The following is a 17,475-nucleotide window of genomic DNA, read 5'->3' as shown; positions in this document are numbered from 1 at the left end:
AAAGGAGACCCGCCCCAATGGGTTCTGACTTGGGTTGAACCCGTTGGGAATTAGTACACAGTGTTACACATGTATTGTAATTTGAACCTGAAAATGGTTATTTTTACTGTTTTACTGTTTTTATATTTCGATCTTTTAATATACTAACATCTCTAATACTATCTAAATATCAGCCCATGAATCTAATCTACCTATCTTATTGGGTCGATTGGTAATTGCCGTTGGGATTCCTCTTTACCACAGAATACACTAGTATATTCCCCTGACCCCAGCTACTAGATGATCCACGCAACGCGGCAAATCGTTGCTTAGTGTCCGATCCTTCGGCCGGGAGCTCTGGAACCCCCAACGCCCTCACCAATTTGACCTTGTCCCTCCCCATTCCTCCGAATCTCGCTTTTAATGACTTAATAATTTTATGGGATCATCAGCATTATTACTCTTCCTATTCCCCGAATATCATCTTTTCAATTCCATCGTTGTCTACGGAGTGTAGAGTGAGTGGTACGTTGTTATTGATTTTGACTGTTCACTGTTGATAAAACTGGGAAAATTACCATCCGGTATTAATTGATACCAACATCTATCTCCGTGCTCCATTTCCTTTCCCACCTTTTTTTTCCCTTCTTCTTTCCGGTTCAATCCAATTGTCTTGGGGACTTTCACTGATACATTTCACCCATAGGATTGACTCCTATTCTAATTATCTCCTATTACTTTTCTTCAACTCATCCTCCCTACTCACTCCTTCCTCCGCTTGGGCACTCTACGACGACTCTGTCGCGCCCCCAAACCCGGACATTTGTCCTAATTTCGTCCTTCTGTTTAATCAATTGATACCCATTACTTCTATCATGCGTCCGGAAGTTGAACAAGAGCTCGCTCACACCTTGTTGGTGGAGCTGCTCGCCTACCAATTCGCCTCCCCCGTCCGATGGATCGAGACCCAAGATGTGATCCTTGCCGAACAGCGCACCGAGCGCATTGTTGAGATCGGTCCCGCAGATACCCTTGGAGGAATGGCTCGCCGGACACTAGCCTCTAAGTACGAGGCCTATGATGCTGCCACTTCAGTCCAGCGTCAGATTCTCTGCTATAATAAGGATGCCAGTGAGATCTACTATGATGTCGTGCCCGTGGAGGAAGAAGCAGAGGTTGCTGCAGAGCCCGCTTCCTCAGGTGCCTCTGCGGCAGCACCAGCTGCCGCTCCTGCAGCTGGAGCCCCTCCGCCACCCCCCAGTGCAGGCCCCGCTGCCTCAGTGGAAGATGTCCCGGTCACAGCAGTCGACATCCTGCGGACACTGGTTGCTCAGAAGCTAAAGAAGAGCCTGGGAGATGTCCCATTGTCAAAAGCCATTAAGGACCTTGTTGGAGGTAAGTACAGCCAGATATCTGCCCTTCAAAAAAAAAAAAAAAAAGTACTAACCTAACTCGTGAATAGGCAAGTCCACATTACAAAATGAAATCCTAGGTGACCTGGGCAAGGAATTCGGCTCCACACCCGAAAAGCCCGAGGATGTTCCCCTCGATGAGTTGGGTGCCTCGATGCAAGCCACATTCAACGGCCAACTTGGCAAGCAGTCTTCCTCACTCATCGCCAGAATGGTCTCCTCCAAAATGCCCGGTGGCTTCAACATCACTTCTGTTAGAAAATACCTGGAGACTCGCTGGGGTCTGGGATCCGGCCGCCAGGATGGTGTGCTCCTGCTTTCTCTCACCATGGAGCCCGCTGCTCGTCTTGGATCGGAAGCGGATGCTAAGGTTTATCTCGACGACGTAGCCAACAAGTATGCCGCCAGCGCCGGAGTCAACCTTTCGGCTCCGGTTGCCGGTGGTGACGGCGGCGGCGGCGGCGGTGGCATGGTCATGGACCCTGCGGCCATTGATGCTCTGACCAAGGATCAACGAGCTCTGTTCAAGCAGCAGCTTGAGATCATTGCCCGCTACCTCAAGATGGACCTCCGTGGTGGTGAAAAGGCCTATGTGACATCTCAGGAGACCCAGAAGGCACTGCAGGCTCAGCTGGACTTGTGGCAAGCAGAGCATGGCGACTTCTACGCCTCGGGCATCGAACCATCATTCGATCAGCTGAAGGCCCGTGTGTACGACTCTTCATGGAACTGGGCTCGCCAAGATGCCTTGAGCATGTATTACGATATCATCTTTGGTCGCCTGCAGGTGGTGGACCGCGAAATTGTCAGCCAGTGTATCCGCATCATGAACCGCTCCAACCCCCTCCTCCTCGACTTCATGCAGTACCACATCGACAACTGCCCAACTGAGCGCGGAGAGACATACCAGCTGGCCAAGGAGCTTGGACAGCAGCTTATTGAGAACTGTCGCGAAGTGTTGGAGGTGGCTCCAGTTTACAAGGACGTCGCTGTGCCTACTGGTCCTCAAACAACCATCGATGCCCGTGGTAACATTGGCTACAAGGAAACTCCTCGCACCAGCGCTCGCAAGCTTGAGCATTACGTCAAGCACATGGCTGAGGGAGGCCCGATCTCCGAGTACAGCAACCGCACTAAGGTTCAGAACGACCTGAAGAGTGTTTATAAGCTCATTCGCAAGCAGCATCGTCTCTCCAAGTCGTCGCAGATCCAGTTCGATGCATTGTACAAGGACGTCGTTCACGCTCTTGGCATGAACGAGAGCCAAATTATCCCTCAGGAGAACGGCCACTCCAAGCAGGGCGGCCGCAGTGCTGCCAAGCGCACTACTGCCACCCGCCCTGGAAAAGTGGAAACTATTCCCTTCCTGCACCTAAAGAAGAAGACTGAGCACGGCTGGGATTATAACAAGAAGCTGACTGGCATCTATCTGAATGTGATGGAGTCAGCTGCCAAGGACGGTCTTAGCTTCCAGGGCAAGAATGTTCTGATGACCGGTGCCGGTGCCGGTTCCATTGGTGCTGAGGTCCTCCAAGGTCTGATCAGCGGTGGTGCTAAGGTCGTTGTCACTACCAGTCGCTTCTCACGCGAGGTAACTGAGTATTACCAGGCCATGTATGCCCGTTACGGTGCTCGTGGTTCCCAGCTTGTGGTTGTGCCTTTCAACCAAGGTAGCAAGCAGGATGTTGAGGCTTTGGTTGACTACATCTACGACGCTAAGAAGGGTCTTGGCTGGGACTTGGACTTCGTCGTTCCCTTCGCTGCCATCCCCGAGAACGGTCGCGAGATCGACTCTATCGATTCCAAGTCCGAGCTTGCTCACCGTATCATGTTGACCAACCTACTCCGTCTTTTGGGCTCGGTCAAGACCCAAAAGCAAGCTCATGGCTTCGAAACTCGCCCCGCTCAAGTTGTCTTGCCCCTGTCGCCCAACCACGGCACCTTCGGTAATGATGGTCTGTACTCCGAGTCCAAGCTTGCTCTGGAGACTCTCTTCAACCGTTGGTACTCGGAGAACTGGGGCCACTACCTCACCATCTGTGGTGCGGTCATTGGGTGGACCCGTGGTACTGGTCTGATGAGCGGCAACAACATGGTCGCTGAAGGCGTCGAGAAGCTTGGCGTCCGTACATTCTCCCAGCAGGAGATGGCTTTCAACCTTCTTGGACTGATGTCCCCGGCCATCGTCAACCTTTGCCAGCTCGACCCAGTATTTGCTGATCTCAACGGTGGTCTGCAATTCATTCCTGACCTGAAGGGTCTGATGACCAAGCTTCGCACCGACATCATGGAGACCAGCGATGTCCGCCAGGCTGTCATCAAGGAGACTGCCATCGAGCACAAGGTTGTTAACGGCGAGGACAGTGGCGTTCTTTACAAGAAGGTTGTTGCCGAGCCCCGTGCCAACATCAAGTTTGAATTCCCCAACCTGCCCGACTGGGAGGAGGAAGTCAAGCCGCTCAATGAGTCTCTTAAGGGCATGGTCAACCTGGACAAGGTCGTCGTTGTCACTGGTTTCTCTGAAGTCGGTCCTTGGGGTAACTCCCGTACCCGATGGGAGATGGAATCTAAGGGCAAGTTCTCATTGGAGGGCTGCGTTGAAATGGCGTGGATCATGGGTCTGATTAAGCACCACAACGGTCCCCTCAAGGGGCAAGCCTACTCTGGTTGGGTTGATGCCAAGACCGGTGAGCCCGTTGATGACAAGGATATCAAGCCCAAGTACGAGAAGCACATCTTGGAGCACACTGGTATCCGTCTCATCGAGCCCGAGTTGTTCAAGGGATACGATCCTAAGAAGAAGCAACTTCTCCAAGAAATTGTCATCCAGGAGGACCTCGAACCTTTCGAGTCTTCTAAGGAGACAGCTGAAGAGTTCAAGCGTGAGCATGGAGACAAGGTCGAGATCTTCGAGATCCCCGAGTCTGGAGAGTACACCGTCCGTCTTCGCAAGGGCGCCACCATGCTTATCCCCAAGGCTCTGCAGTTCGATCGTCTTGTCGCCGGTCAGGTGCCCACAGGCTGGGACGCCAGCCGCTATGGTATCCCCGACGATATTATTGAGCAGGTGGATCCTGTGACCCTCTTTGTTCTGGTCTGCACTGCTGAGGCTATGCTTTCCGCCGGTATCACCGACCCTTACGAGTTCTACAAGTATGTCCACCTGTCTGAGGTTGGTAACTGTATTGGTTCGGGTATTGGTGGTACCCACGCTTTGCGCGGTATGTACAAGGATCGCTTCATGGATAAGCCGTTGCAAAAGGATATCTTGCAGGAGTCCTTCATCAACACCATGTCCGCCTGGGTCAACATGCTGCTGTTGTCCTCTACCGGTCCTATTAAGACTCCCGTCGGTGCTTGCGCCACAGCTGTTGAGTCTGTGGACATTGGTTACGAGACTATTGTCGAGGGCAAGGCCCGTGTTTGCTTCGTCGGTGGTTTCGATGACTTCCAGGAGGAGGGCTCTTACGAGTTCGCCAACATGAAGGCCACTAGCAACGCTGAAGATGAATTCGCCCATGGTCGCACCCCGCAAGAGATGTCACGACCCACTACCACCACTCGCGCTGGTTTCATGGAGTCCCAGGGTTGCGGTATGCAACTTATCATGACCGCACAGCTTGCTCTCGATATGGGTGTGCCCATCCACGGTATCATTGCCCTGACCACGACCGCCACTGACAAGATCGGACGGTCCGTTCCCGCTCCTGGCCAGGGTGTCCTGACCACCGCTCGCGAGAACCCCGGCAAGTTCCCGTCCCCTCTGTTGGACATTAAGTACCGTCGCCGTCAATTGGATCTTCGCAAGAAGCAGATCAACGAATGGCAAGAGGCCGAGCTTCTGTACCTCCAGGAGGAGGCTGATGCCATGAAGGCTCAGAGTGACGAGACCTTCAACGAGGCCGAGTACATGCAGGAGCGTGCTCAGCACATTGAGCGCGAAGCCATTCGCCAGGAGAAGGATGCCCAATACAGTTTGGGTAACAACTTCTGGAAGCAGGATCCTCGCATTGCTCCCCTCCGTGGTGCCATGGCTACCTGGGGTCTTACAGTTGACGACATTGATATCGCATCCTTCCACGGTACTTCGACTGTCGCAAACGACAAGAACGAGTCCGATGTTATTTGCCAACAGATGAAGCACCTTGGACGTACGAAGGGTAATGCAGTCATGGGTATCTTCCAGAAGTACCTCACTGGTCACCCCAAGGGTGCCGCCGGTGCCTGGATGTTCAATGGCTGCTTGCAAGTCTTGGACAGCGGTCTCGTTCCCGGCAACCGCAACGCCGATAACGTTGACAAGGTCATGGAGAAGTTCGACTACATTGTCTACCCCAGCCGCAGCATCCAGACCGACGGTGTCAAGGCGTTCTCCGTCACCTCCTTCGGTTTCGGTCAGAAGGGTGCGCAGGTTATTGGTATTCACCCCAAGTACCTGTACGCCACTCTTGACCAGGCTCAGTACCAGGCCTACAAGACCAAGGTCGAGGCTCGCCAGAAGAAGGCTTACCGCTACTTCCACAACGGCCTGATCAACAACAGCATCTTCGTTGCCAAGACCAAGGCTCCTTACGAGGATGATCTGCAGAGCAAGGTCTTCCTGAACCCCGACTACCGCGTGTCTGTCGACAAGAAGACCTCTGAGCTCAAGTACTCCACCACTGCCCCCGAAGCCAAGGAGTCTGAGAGCACTCGCCAGACTCTCGAGTCCCTCGCCAAGGCCAATGCCGCTGAGAACTCAAAGATCGGCGTTGACGTCGAGCACATCGATTCCGTCAACATTGAGAACGAGACCTTCGTCGAGCGCAACTTCACTCAGAGTGAACAGGACTACTGCCGCAAGGCTGCCTCTCCCCAGTCCTCGTTTGCAGGCCGATGGAGTGCCAAGGAAGCTGTCTTCAAGTCATTGGGTGTCAGCAGCAAGGGTGCCGGTGCTGCCCTGAAGGATATTGAGATCGGAGTTGATGCCAACGGTGCTCCGGTGGTTAACGTAAGTGCATGATTTCTCTCTATGATTCTAATAACAATGCTAACATATCTCCAGCTTCATGGTGCTGCCGCCGCTGCCGCCAAGCAGGCGGGTGTCAAGCAGGTCAGCGTTAGCATCAGCCACAGTGACTCGCAAGCTGTTGCTGTTGCGGTCTCGCAGTTTTAGAGCGCCGTGCATTTTCTTTTTCTGTTCGCATATAGATCCCAAGGACTAAATTTTCTCTTGGGTTGAGACGTAATGATTGTGATTTATGTTTTTAGATTCCGAGCCAGCTTCGTCTCCTGGTTCGTTGTGTTTATAATGGGAGTGATGACATTTATTAAGTCTTTTTTATTTTAAATCATTCGAGTGTAGGTTCTCCCGACCACCGATATTATCTTTTTCAAGAAAAAAGAGCTCCATCCCGTATACAATGTAAATTGATCACGGTTCCATCGTCCACACGAGACCCTTTCCCTATGTACTTCTATCGCAGTAGTGGCTTACATCTTTTCGTGTGCACAGTAGGCAGCGGGATGTGGATGTCAACTCCTTGTTGCACCAGTCTGTGGTTCTGTTCGTCAACGAATAGCTCGTATGGGATGGAACGGCCTCTTCTGTGGTTACCTTTTGCATATCCCGCCTGTGGTCAACCCATGAATACCCGTTGGTATTTTGGTTTATGTAGTGCACAGATTTGACAAATTTGAGCTTCGTGGCTTGGGTGGAAACAGGCTGTCTCAGAGACTTTTCAACTTTTGTGTCCGGGGTTGTTGGTGCGTATTTTGGGGTCGGAACGCTCAGAATCGGAGCCACCATCAGCGGACATAGGGCTTTCACGATTGTGTGGGCAGCGCTGGCCGATGAACAGTAATGCCCCGAAGCACACCCGACATAAGTATAAAGTGTCGACAACTCTGGCAAGTTTTCGTCGGAAGCTAGTCTTGGTAAGTATTTTCACTGCGAAATATCGCGATACTCTGCGATCATATTCATACCATTCAGGCAATAATTTTGAGAATGAAAACAACTGACACTGTTTCGTGAGGAGATCAGAGGCGACACATGAGAAATCCAGAAAATTGGTTACCGAGTGTGATACCATGTCGAGAATATATATAGTTGGGATCAAGGTCATCATGTCTAATCTTGTAGTCGTAGGCATGGCCCATAGCAACCGCGAACTGGGCTTCGATGTCGCACAAAGAGCGTGCAACAACGAGACCGTGGGGGCAGGTGGGTATAGAATCCATTATTTGATGTATTGATTTCGTTAGGGTGAGAGGGGCCGAAGGGCGAGGGGAGGATGTCATGGGTCTAACTCCAAGTCTTTCGAAAACATCGGAGAGACTTCCGCGCTTCTGCTTCGAGTGACCCTTGGTGACGGTATCTCGAGTAGAGACAGTAGGTTGATACGCGGGAAGAAAGTGAAAGGAAGAGGGAAGAGGAAGGGAAGAGGAAGGGAAGAGGAAGGCTCCTATTCTTCAATCTATGCCACTACCCGTCAATCAGAATCTGTAGTTATTTGTGCCAGTTGCTTTTGTTTCTTCTCCTGGTTGCTCCCAAGCAAAGAGCCTATCTGTTGTAATATTTCTTCAATTTAGTCACCATGTAGACATCAAACGTGGATAGGGACCCGGGGCTAGTAAGAATTTTGATTGGGACATATGTAAAAGATGGTTGCTCATAGTAAAGATATTAGGTAGGTACTCTTTATGAACAGCTATGAACAACCATGATAGATCGCCTACGGAAGATATTCATAGTTAAAGCATTCCTAGTCACAAGATGTCTGCTGGACAACGACTGGCAGATGGGAAATAAAAGTAAAAAACATGGAAAGTATTCGAAATGATTTTGACTTGGAATTACCTTGTGCAAACCTCAGTTCCCCTTCCAGGGACCGGGTCGCAGCATCCGATCCTCCTTTCCGTAAACACTGACATCCTTGACAATGGCAATGAATCTCCGGTGGTTCTCCTTGGATTCGCCAATACGAGGACGGAAGACCTTCAAGAGGTCGCTGCTGAGGATGCCAGATGCTGGGATGGCGGCATGGATTTCTCCGGCCGTCGGGAACGTCTGGGTTCCAGAAATTGGAGTCGACACACGATGACCTGTAGATGGTTAGTTTATTTCTTGTATCGAAAACGGATTTTGCTCGGCACTCACCTCTGGGGCCGTCGGGACTGTTGGCACGGCTTCCGGAGAGTCGAGGCAAAGGACTTGCGGCGCGGGACCCTTGCGGAGTGCCACCACGAGAAACCGAGGGGTTGAGTTTCAGTTTCTTGATCTTGCCACCCTCGGTCAGTTCAGCTCCAGAACCGGCACCAGTGTCGACATCACTGCCAGATCCAGCGCCACCAGCAATGTTTCGCACGCGTTTCTTGCCCTAAATAAATCAATATAGATTGGTCAAAGGAGAATGATTGTACATACCTGCAAAGCGGATGGAGAGATCGGACGCGATGGGGGTTGAGACGCAGGGAGATGCATGCCCTTGGCCTTCTTTCGAGATGTATCGGTGCCGCTCGCATCGGAAGCGTTTGGCGATCCAAGTCTTTTCCGAGATCCAGCAGCTCCAGCTTTCTTCAGGGGGTCTGTATGCTTGGGTCGGCCGGAGGGAGTATTTGATCCCTTGGAGGAGAGCGCTTCCTTTTGGTTCTTTTCTTCTTCTGCCTTCTTGCGTTCCTCCTCCTTGGCCCGTTCGGTTTCGCTGTCGTCGGAGCTCTGTACAAATTAGTTTCGGGTTTGCGGTCGAAGGTGGGTGAAAATTTACCTCCTCATCTGTGTAAGGATTGACGTCCGAACCACTGCTGTAATCAAAGTTCCGTTCTCTCTTCTTCAGGGCCTTGCGCACGCCCTTGCCCAATACACGCCGGGCCTCTCGTTCACGTCTCTCTCGCATCTCTTCAGCGTCATACTCCTTCTCGTCTTTGAGATTGAACACATTCGCCTTGAGCTGGTCCTCTTTGATTCTCTTTTCGGCATCCTTCGCATCTTCATCCTCATTGAAGAGGTCATCATGCTCTTCGTCATCGGCAAATCGATCCTCTTCGAAATCCATTTCACCGGCTTCCAATCCCGCGCCCTTTCCGATATTTGTGCCCTGTTTTCCGGCGTAGACTTTGCGTTGCTTGGCGTATGTTTCCAACTCTTTTTCTTGCTCCAACTGCTGCTGCTTTTCCATGAACCATCGAGGGTCTTTCACCCTCTTGGCCATGAATTTCTCTGCTTCATCAATGGTCAAAGCCTTGAAGTTACTCTTGGCATTGAACTTGTACCACTTTTCAGCCGGAATCATTCTCATCTTTCCGTTGTCGAGGACAAAGACTGCATGTGTTTCAGACAGAGCTGCTTCGTAGTTTCCAACCCAAGTGTGCTGGTTGTCAAAATCCTCTAGGTGCCACGGCAAGGCCTCTTCGTACTTGATCCGTGCTCGTGCAATCTCTTCGGGGGTCATATCAGACTTAAAAACCTGCTGCGTCTTCTGCTTCGGGGCATTTGGTCGTTTCGAGGTAGAGCCGAGGGCGGGAGCAATTTGGGAAAGGTTCTCAGCGCGCTCCTTTTCGCGTGCTGCCTTGCGAGCATCAAAGGCTTCGCGTTCAGCTTCATCCATTGGTTGGCCATCAATCTCGGACCTTCCCGAGTTCGGATCGTGAGTTCGTGAACGTGGGTCGCGGCGGTGAAGTCGGACTGGTCGAGTAAATTGTGATTCGTCTCGTGGGTCGACGCTTTTCTTCGAGGCAAATCGCGCGATGTGGTGCTTCAGTCCCTCCATCAGAGCTCGCTTTGTCGTCACCACCGGATAATCAATGTATTTATCACTGAGCAAAGGACCGCTGAACCCATTCGAAGACATGTGGTTGTTTGAAAGCTCAAGCATAGGTCGCTCGGATGGAAGAATTGCCTGGGGGTGGGAAGGCCGTGAGGGAAGTGTCTTGGTGGCTGTTCCATTGCCAGCGGGAGTGGCGCCAGCTGGTTTGGGCACAGGCCGTCTCTTCGGTCGAACCAAAGGATCAGCTGCTTTGGGACGACGCATCCTCATCAGCGGCGCACCATTTGGCCCAGTTGGGGTGCGAGCATTCGCAGGATTCGTTGGAGTTGACATGTTGCCGACGTGCAAAACAGAGTTGTACGAGTAGAAAGCGACGCGACGGATCCCACTAGGGGTGGAAATGCAGAATAAATGTAACCTTTTGCCTGACTTGTGTTGCGAAAAGAGGGGCAGGTTCAAAAAAGAGTGAGGGATGGGTAAGCCACTTTGAAAGAGCTGGAGACAGCGACCCGGACGTATGACGGTAGACCTCGGAGCAAATGTTTACCCGTCCCGCTGACGTAGCACGTGACTCGGGCAGATCTCCGGGCCGTGTGGTCTGTGCGCTCTGAGGCTCTTCCGAGGTTTTAAGATCATCTCTATAGCACATGAGCTTTAACCGCTGGCCTCGTAGTCACAATTAAAATTGAGGCAAATACAATCCAAAAGATTACAAACAGATCAACACATAATAGTTCATTTGAACTGTAACGCCTCTAATATTCTACCAAGGCCACTACATCTTCAGATAATCCAAATCCCAAGCCGTCAAGAACAGAGGCTGCATAAGGGGCGGCCCGACAATTTTTGCTTTTCTATTTGAATAGGTACTAGAGGTATTGTATTTACTGGTAGCGTTTGTATCATTTCAATGAGATTTCAATTTTTTCAGTTGATATAAAATCTACTGACCGAATCGTTGACCTGGTTCCAGTGGTTTGTATGGACAAGCAATCCAATCACAGCCCTTGACACAGTTAGCAGATATCAAACAACCAGAGGATCAAGAACTTACTTGTTTATAAATCTCCGTCCCCCACCATGTGAAACCATCGACCCAACCTGGGTAAATGAAGGCGAAAAAGACAACGACCACTGCAAATGCCAAACCAGAATCCAATGCGGCCGACAGGGTCATTGCATATTTCTCCCACCATGCGGTCCTCCTTCGGCGGATCACATAGTTGAATACGAAACATACAAGGGCCCAGATGGAAAAGTTGAGGCCGGTTGCAGGTGGTATCCAGCTCAGACTGCCAAACAAGATAGGGAAATTGACCATACGCCAGAAGCTCTTCTTGCTGTGTCTCCCTAGAAGCCATGCTCCGAGAGGGGCGACGGCTCCCACCAAAAATGCCCAGACAAGCGGACGATATAGCCCTCCTGGGCCAAAGAAGCGCTGGGGACCAACGACTCCCCAGAGAATGCTACCGTTGAAATGGACTCGAGCAATGGGGCAATTGAAACCATTAATAGCTTCCGGGGTGCAAAGTCCCGGGACAAAAGTAAACATCCAGTTCAGCACACCGATTTGGGTTAGACTTGAGACCAAAGTCGCCATCATCTGGACGCCAAACAGAATTCGTGGTGGGATCTTCATGTAATGGCCAAGTTTGAGGTCCGAGGAAAATTTGATCCCTTGGGCAGAGCTGATATATGAGTAGGTCACGAAAATCATGTTCGCTACAGGCCTTCCCGGGAATACAATACCGCAAAGGAGTTGGCAGATCAGATACAGACTGCTATGTTGATTGGTGACGGCCATGATGATGCCCACTGGGATGAAAAACAAAGACGTAATACCAAGAGCCAAGAGTAGCCCATGCCAAGGTAGGTGTGTGGGATAACTTGTGCTAGGGTCAGCTACGATCAAGGGTTAAAGATAGGGGGAAACATACTATTCCACCGTGAAGATGGCAATGGCGAGCATAGAGATGAACACGATCAGGTACCATGTGAGAGGAGCGTCCTTATAGCGCCTCATCAAGCGGCAATGGACATCTTCCCCACTCAATGGGATTTCCTGGCTCGGTTCATGCGAGCTGGTCCTTGGGATTTCAAAACTCTGTCGAATCGTAGTATTGCTTCCACGAAGGGGCTGGTACGTCTCCATGTCTGGCACTTCTCGTCTTTCTTCAAAAGCCTTTCTGGTCTGTTGCCAGATGTCCTTTCCGTACCAGCAAATGGTGTGAGTAACAAGGGATGTCAAAGCAGCAAACTGAACACCGTAAGACAGTACATAGGTAATTGGGAGATAAACCGGGGAGTAATCTTGATAGGCCTTTTCATCGAATAAAAAGTCCGTGGTCAAAATGCGGCTCACGTTGTATGGCCGCCCAGCATTGTCGAATACTGCTGTTGAAACGATGGGCATATATGCAGAGAAAAGAACATTTTTATAGTCTTCGTTTGGTCAGCAGAGTCAAATGAGATAAGACGGGGATATCTTACAAAGTATCGGAGCGGCTATCCAGATGACAAGCACCAGTCCCGTCACGATGTTGGCTGCGGCCCACCAAGGCGTGAGTAATGGGGAGCCAATATAGGCAATCTGAGCCCAATCAAAGGTCAAGGGGAACATCCCGAGACCAGAGGCAACACCAAACTAGAAGAGTCAGTCAAAGCAGCAGAAAAGGACCTGATTGAATGTCTTACCAAGTTCGAAACCACCACATTTTTGGGTGCCAACCAAGTGATCACATTAAAATAACTTAGAGCAGGCATCAACAGTCCCGGAACAAAATACCAGAGGAACGCTCCTCCCCACACAATGACGAAAAATTTATATCGGGAGATACTCCACCCATTTGCCCTTTTGTTGACAGACTTGTGCATCGTAGAAAACATTGCAGTGGACATCAGTGTACCCGGCCAGATCATAGCCGATGGCCGCACGAGGAATCGTCGAGTTAGACCTGCGAATGCATATCCCAAAACCTGAGTGGATATGATGAGCAGCAGTTGATATATAATTGGGACATCCTGGTTGTAGAATTTGTGTTGCTCGACAATAACCTGTCTTGGTTAGCTTCGTCACAAATACTTCGTCGGTGTACTAACATCAGTAGCGAAAGCAAATCCAAAGGAAACATTGCTGCTAATATAGACGCAAGCATGCTCTTTCTCGTTCCAACGGCCCTGGGCAAACCAAAGTCTGACTCGGGACGCCAATGGTGCAGGGGGAGCATCGATCTCGCCAGAGAGTAATTCCCGGTGATGAAGGGATCCGTTCTCAAAAATCTCGAGAGGGTCGCCTGTTTGTTTGAGAACCACATCCCAAAACTTGCCTAGTGGATGGACCAGAACAAGAGCAATAATTGGGGTAATAGCAACACTGGGATAGCGCAAAGAAAAGAAAAGGTTGGCAGCGGACCCCGTCAAAGAAAATAATAAAGAGAGAATCCACATCCGAGGTGCTAGAAATTATTAGATATACACAGAGAAAAAGGATTTGGAAGAAAGCTTACTGTTAATAGAAAGAGAGATATCATCCGTCGCCGGAACCGAAGCTCGCACTTGAGCATACGGCGAATTATCCGGAGGATCCTCACTCGAGGATTTTGAATCATCATCATCAATGTCGAGGGCATTTTCATCATCACTTGTCATATATGGCGAAGACGCTGGTGTCTCCTGCATCACCGGGTTACCCGGTACCGCCAATCCAGTGGCAAACGAGTATTTTGAATCAGGACCCATTCCCACATCGGACGCAGCGGATGAAGGCCGACGATTTCTTTCTGCATACAAGCTGTTTCGTCTCCTGACAGAGGAATGTGATCGTCTCGGGGTAGAGCCCTGTACATTGGAAGAACTTCCAATGTCATCTTCGAAGCTCGCGCGTTGTAAACCCCCACGAACTTTTTGACTACGAGGAACTGGGAAATCCTCTTCCGAGTCGTTTGAGCTTTGCAATGATCCGTAAGAGGGAACACCCAGGACGGGCGACGAGCGAAGAGGGGCGCGCGACATGAAGGCCCGAAAGCGCTGAACAATCCCAGTGTCGGGGTTCACGTCGGGTGGTAGATTGTCGATTTCGGGGTAGTTTCCATTGTCGCTCGCACAATCATCGAAAGTGGAATCAGGTCGATCCGATTCAGCGGGAAGCCACTTGCGCCTCGGGGCCGAGGGGCAAGACAGCTTCCGCGTTCGCAGTGGAATATTGGCCGACGTGATGGTGGGGGGATGATGAAATACTGTAAGTATTTCAGGTTAGGTCGTGCATTAGCTCGAGATCGATCTGGGCATTGAGGAATCAGAAGAGAGGAAATCCCAGAGCTAGTGGAGGACTAAGGTCGTAGTGTGGTGAAAAACGACCCGTCGTTCCCCCCGGAGCTGGACTGCCCCACCGACATCGGCAGATTTATCTTCCCTGTCCAACGGAAGGTTACATATAACATTGAAGGTACAATATTACAATCATACACAACAATTGAATCATATACAGTGTTGGATAATGTTCACTTCCATATGTACAATTGATTTGGTATCTAATCGCTTAAAACAGTTCTACAACCTTTTCATCCTCGTTTTGAGGCGCCTCGATTTGAGGTTGTTCGGGCTCCCCTTCACCTTCACCTTCACCTTCCTCGTCTCGCATTAGAACTTGCACTAACCGGTCGCATGCCTCTGTCACATTTTCATCTTCAACATGCATGTGAGTTTCGCGGATCAAAGGATAAACCTTGACTGCTCGCATCTTCTCACGGCCCTCTCGGGTTGTGGTCAGGAGAAGCAAGGTTTCGAGATGGGTCGTGATGATGGTGGTGTCGCTGTCTCGCTGCTTATCGGGCGGTAACAGCTGGAGATCTGGCAGCATATCCGCCGTATCCTCTTCCGACAGCTCCTCTGGACCCGCAAGCGGGAGCAACAGGTAAGGCAGAAGGTTGGCTCCATCCTCGTCAAAGAGCATCGGATGCGACTCGATTTCAAAAGCCACATTCTTGATTGTGGATGCAACACCCTTCCTGCGGATATCGCTTTTGTGCTCCGTGAAGACAGTCAGCTTGGTGATGGGGACCACGCCATCGTACTCCTGGCGTTGGGTGAAATAGGCCCTGCCCTTCTCCGTCTGGGACAAGTCGGCAAACAGGTATGACAGGTAATCATAATTGGCGTGCTTGTTGAGATCGCCCTCGGCGCCCTTCACGAAGCAGTCCATCACCTGATCGATTGCGTTCTCGGAGGTAGATACGGATTCGGGGACTTTGCGCTTGAGTGAGAACAGATCGTGTAGTTTGTCGGATTTGACGAGATTGGCCAAAAGCATGGCCACTTCATCGGCGTTGGGCTCATTGGGATTCTGAGATCAAATACATTAGCCCCGTTGCTATCCACAGGTATGACCGAGACAACTCACTGTCAATTTCGCAAGCAAGGTCTCAATGAACTTCTCATCCTCGGCGAGAAGTTTCAACACCTCCTCGTCAGCAGACAAATTGACTAGGATGGTCAATGCATTCTTCGCAATGGGCTATACAAAGATATCAGTCGAAAGTCACCCCCATAATCGCCAGATAACGCACAGTGTAATCGCGGGCCAGAAGCTTCAAATCGCGGACGGGTAGGAGTTGATGGCGCTTGAACAAGTCAGGCTGGGCTGTGGAGAAGCCGACGAGGTTTTCGCAAGCTATGAGCTGTTAGATCATATATTCGCGTCGCGAGAGGAGTTGCCGTACCGATTTGTCTGATTTGGGTGTTGCCATGGTGCAGGAATTCCACCAGCTATAGAAAGATGTGAGTGAGCTAATCGATATCGTAGGTCACAGACACGCACCTCTTCAAGTTCGGTCGGCATATTGTAGTATAATCTAATCTATAAGCCAGAAAGAAGGGCACCTGAATGTGTGTTCCAAAATTGTCGAATCTCAAAGATTTTTTTTTCCCGCGGAAGTGGGGGGCTCTCGACGTCACTGGAAGCGTGGAGATACTCCAGCGAGGGGTCTTGTCTACGATTTGTAATACAACACATATACCTACAATATGTAGAGATAGACAATATTCAGAGGATAGGGGTGGTTAATCCAATAATAGCCATACCTCTAATAGTCTATATTTCTACAATATCCATGTCGACGTTACTATATTTCCTCGAAAAGAGGTCGGAATTGCCCCGCCTTTAGCGTTCCCGGAGATCGTCTCCTCCATCTTTGACCTTTAAACCAGCTATACTAGGTAGAATTCAAAAATCTACCATCTCAATATCTCAATTGTATCATGGAGAACCCAAACCTCAACGAGATCCATGACTTCCTAGTCTCATTGGCCTTCAAGGCTGGGGACATCATCAACAATGCTCTCCCAGCAACCAGCGGCACAGGATCCAAAATGAATAGTCCGTATGCATACAAACAGCAAAAAGACACCAACTGATCCCCGTAGGTGCCGACCTCGTCACAGAATATGACCGTGCCGTCGAAAACATGATCTCAACCTCACTGAGGGAGAAATACCCACACTACGAGTACGTGTTTTCTCGTTCGTGGCCGCTAGCATGCTTCTGATGGCTATTCTCTCAGATTCCACGGCGAAGAAACATATGACCCAGCACGCCCATTGACCGATTCCCCTACCTTTGTCGTGGACCCCATAGATGGAACGACGAACTTCGTGCACGGCTTCCCATTTGCCTGTGTTTCGCTCGGCTTCGCTGTTGGACGCATACCGGCAGTAGGCGTGGTGTATAACCCCTCTACCAAAAACCTCTATTCCGCTATTCGAGGTCAAGGCGCTTTCCTCAATCGTGAAACTCGCTTGCCGCTCAAGGGCGACAATGTTGAGCCCCTGTCCGGATTAGCTAATGCTCTTATTGCTATTGAATGGGGCGCGGATCGCAGCGGGAACAATTGGGAGACTAAGGTTCGGACATATGAGAAGCTGGGCCAGTCTAAGGAAAACGGTGGAGCTATGGTGCGCTCGATGCGGAGTTTAGGCTCGGCCGCGTTGAATCTTTGTGCTGTAGCTGATGGCTCGTTGGATTTGTATTGGGAGGGTGGATGCTGGTCCTGGGATGTCTGCGCAGGGTGGGTTATCCTCTCTGAAGCCGGGGGCATTATGGCGGACGGTAACCCGGGAGTTTGGGAGGCTCGTCTTGATGGGCGGAAATATCTTGCTGTCCGAGGTTCCCCAGGCGGGACTGGACAGAAGGAGATGGTGGAGGAATTCTGGAGCCATGTTCAAGGTGAACTGAAGTATTGATTACCTGCCCCTTAATCCTCGGACTAGTTGAATACGATATAAAGTAAAAGAAGCTTCAATTCAAATATAACGTTCACATAATTACAGGGTATATGTCTAAG

At 50.6% G+C, this 17,475-nt stretch overlaps 6 protein-coding genes across 6 annotated transcripts; 2 read left to right on the top strand and 4 right to left on the bottom strand.

Moving 5' to 3' along the window:
• Positions 1 to 854: 854 nt before the first annotated feature.
• Positions 855 to 6,546, top strand: N7455_003059 (trifunctional fatty acid synthase subunit FAS2; the record flags this gene model as incomplete). Its single annotated transcript, XM_040955058.2, has 3 exons — positions 855 to 1,374; positions 1,442 to 6,381; positions 6,436 to 6,546. 3 exons carry the CDS (start codon positions 855 to 857, stop codon positions 6,544 to 6,546), a joined length of 5,571 nt encoding a protein of 1,856 aa, XP_040814506.2.
• A 258-nt stretch (positions 6,547 to 6,804) lies between these two features.
• N7455_003058 (uncharacterized protein) lies at positions 6,805 to 7,613 on the bottom strand (the record flags this gene model as incomplete). Its single annotated transcript, XM_065604401.1, has 3 exons — positions 6,805 to 6,837; positions 6,868 to 7,298; positions 7,451 to 7,613. 3 exons carry the CDS (start codon positions 7,611 to 7,613, stop codon positions 6,805 to 6,807), a joined length of 627 nt encoding a protein of 208 aa, XP_065462892.1.
• A 631-nt stretch (positions 7,614 to 8,244) lies between these two features.
• N7455_003057 (transcription factor IIF subunit TFG1) lies at positions 8,245 to 10,471 on the bottom strand (the record flags this gene model as incomplete). Its single annotated transcript, XM_040955128.2, has 4 exons — positions 8,245 to 8,477; positions 8,533 to 8,752; positions 8,800 to 9,090; positions 9,140 to 10,471. The coding sequence occupies 4 exons, from the start codon at positions 10,469 to 10,471 to the stop codon at positions 8,245 to 8,247; spliced, it is 2,076 nt and encodes a 691-aa protein (XP_040814316.1).
• A 610-nt stretch (positions 10,472 to 11,081) lies between these two features.
• Positions 11,082 to 14,149, bottom strand: N7455_003056 (uncharacterized protein; the record flags this gene model as incomplete). Its single annotated transcript, XM_040955147.2, has 7 exons — positions 11,082 to 11,144; positions 11,193 to 12,024; positions 12,076 to 12,580; positions 12,629 to 12,782; positions 12,833 to 13,192; positions 13,238 to 13,593; positions 13,645 to 14,149. The coding sequence occupies 7 exons, from the start codon at positions 14,147 to 14,149 to the stop codon at positions 11,082 to 11,084; spliced, it is 2,775 nt and encodes a 924-aa protein (XP_040814283.2).
• A 526-nt stretch (positions 14,150 to 14,675) lies between these two features.
• N7455_003055 (protein HGH1) lies at positions 14,676 to 15,974 on the bottom strand (the record flags this gene model as incomplete). Its single annotated transcript, XM_040955286.2, has 5 exons — positions 14,676 to 15,479; positions 15,537 to 15,650; positions 15,703 to 15,806; positions 15,856 to 15,901; positions 15,954 to 15,974. The coding sequence occupies 5 exons, from the start codon at positions 15,972 to 15,974 to the stop codon at positions 14,676 to 14,678; spliced, it is 1,089 nt and encodes a 362-aa protein (XP_040814375.1).
• A 419-nt stretch (positions 15,975 to 16,393) lies between these two features.
• On the top strand, positions 16,394 to 17,374 carry N7455_003054 (inositol monophosphatase family protein; the record flags this gene model as incomplete). The annotated part of the gene is made up of 3 exons (XM_040955209.2): positions 16,394 to 16,511; positions 16,559 to 16,640; positions 16,696 to 17,374. 3 exons carry the CDS (start codon positions 16,394 to 16,396, stop codon positions 17,372 to 17,374), a joined length of 879 nt encoding a protein of 292 aa, XP_040814504.2.
• Positions 17,375 to 17,475: the final 101 nt, after the last annotated feature.

The sequence above is a fragment of the Penicillium solitum genome, assembly GCF_028829755.1.
Source record: "Penicillium solitum strain IBT 25940 chromosome Unknown utg000001l_segment0_segment0, whole genome shotgun sequence".
Taxonomy (NCBI): domain Eukaryota; kingdom Fungi; phylum Ascomycota; class Eurotiomycetes; order Eurotiales; family Aspergillaceae; genus Penicillium; species Penicillium solitum.
The sequence above is the reverse complement of the archived record's forward strand: the minus strand, read 5'-3'. Positions and strand labels throughout refer to the sequence as shown.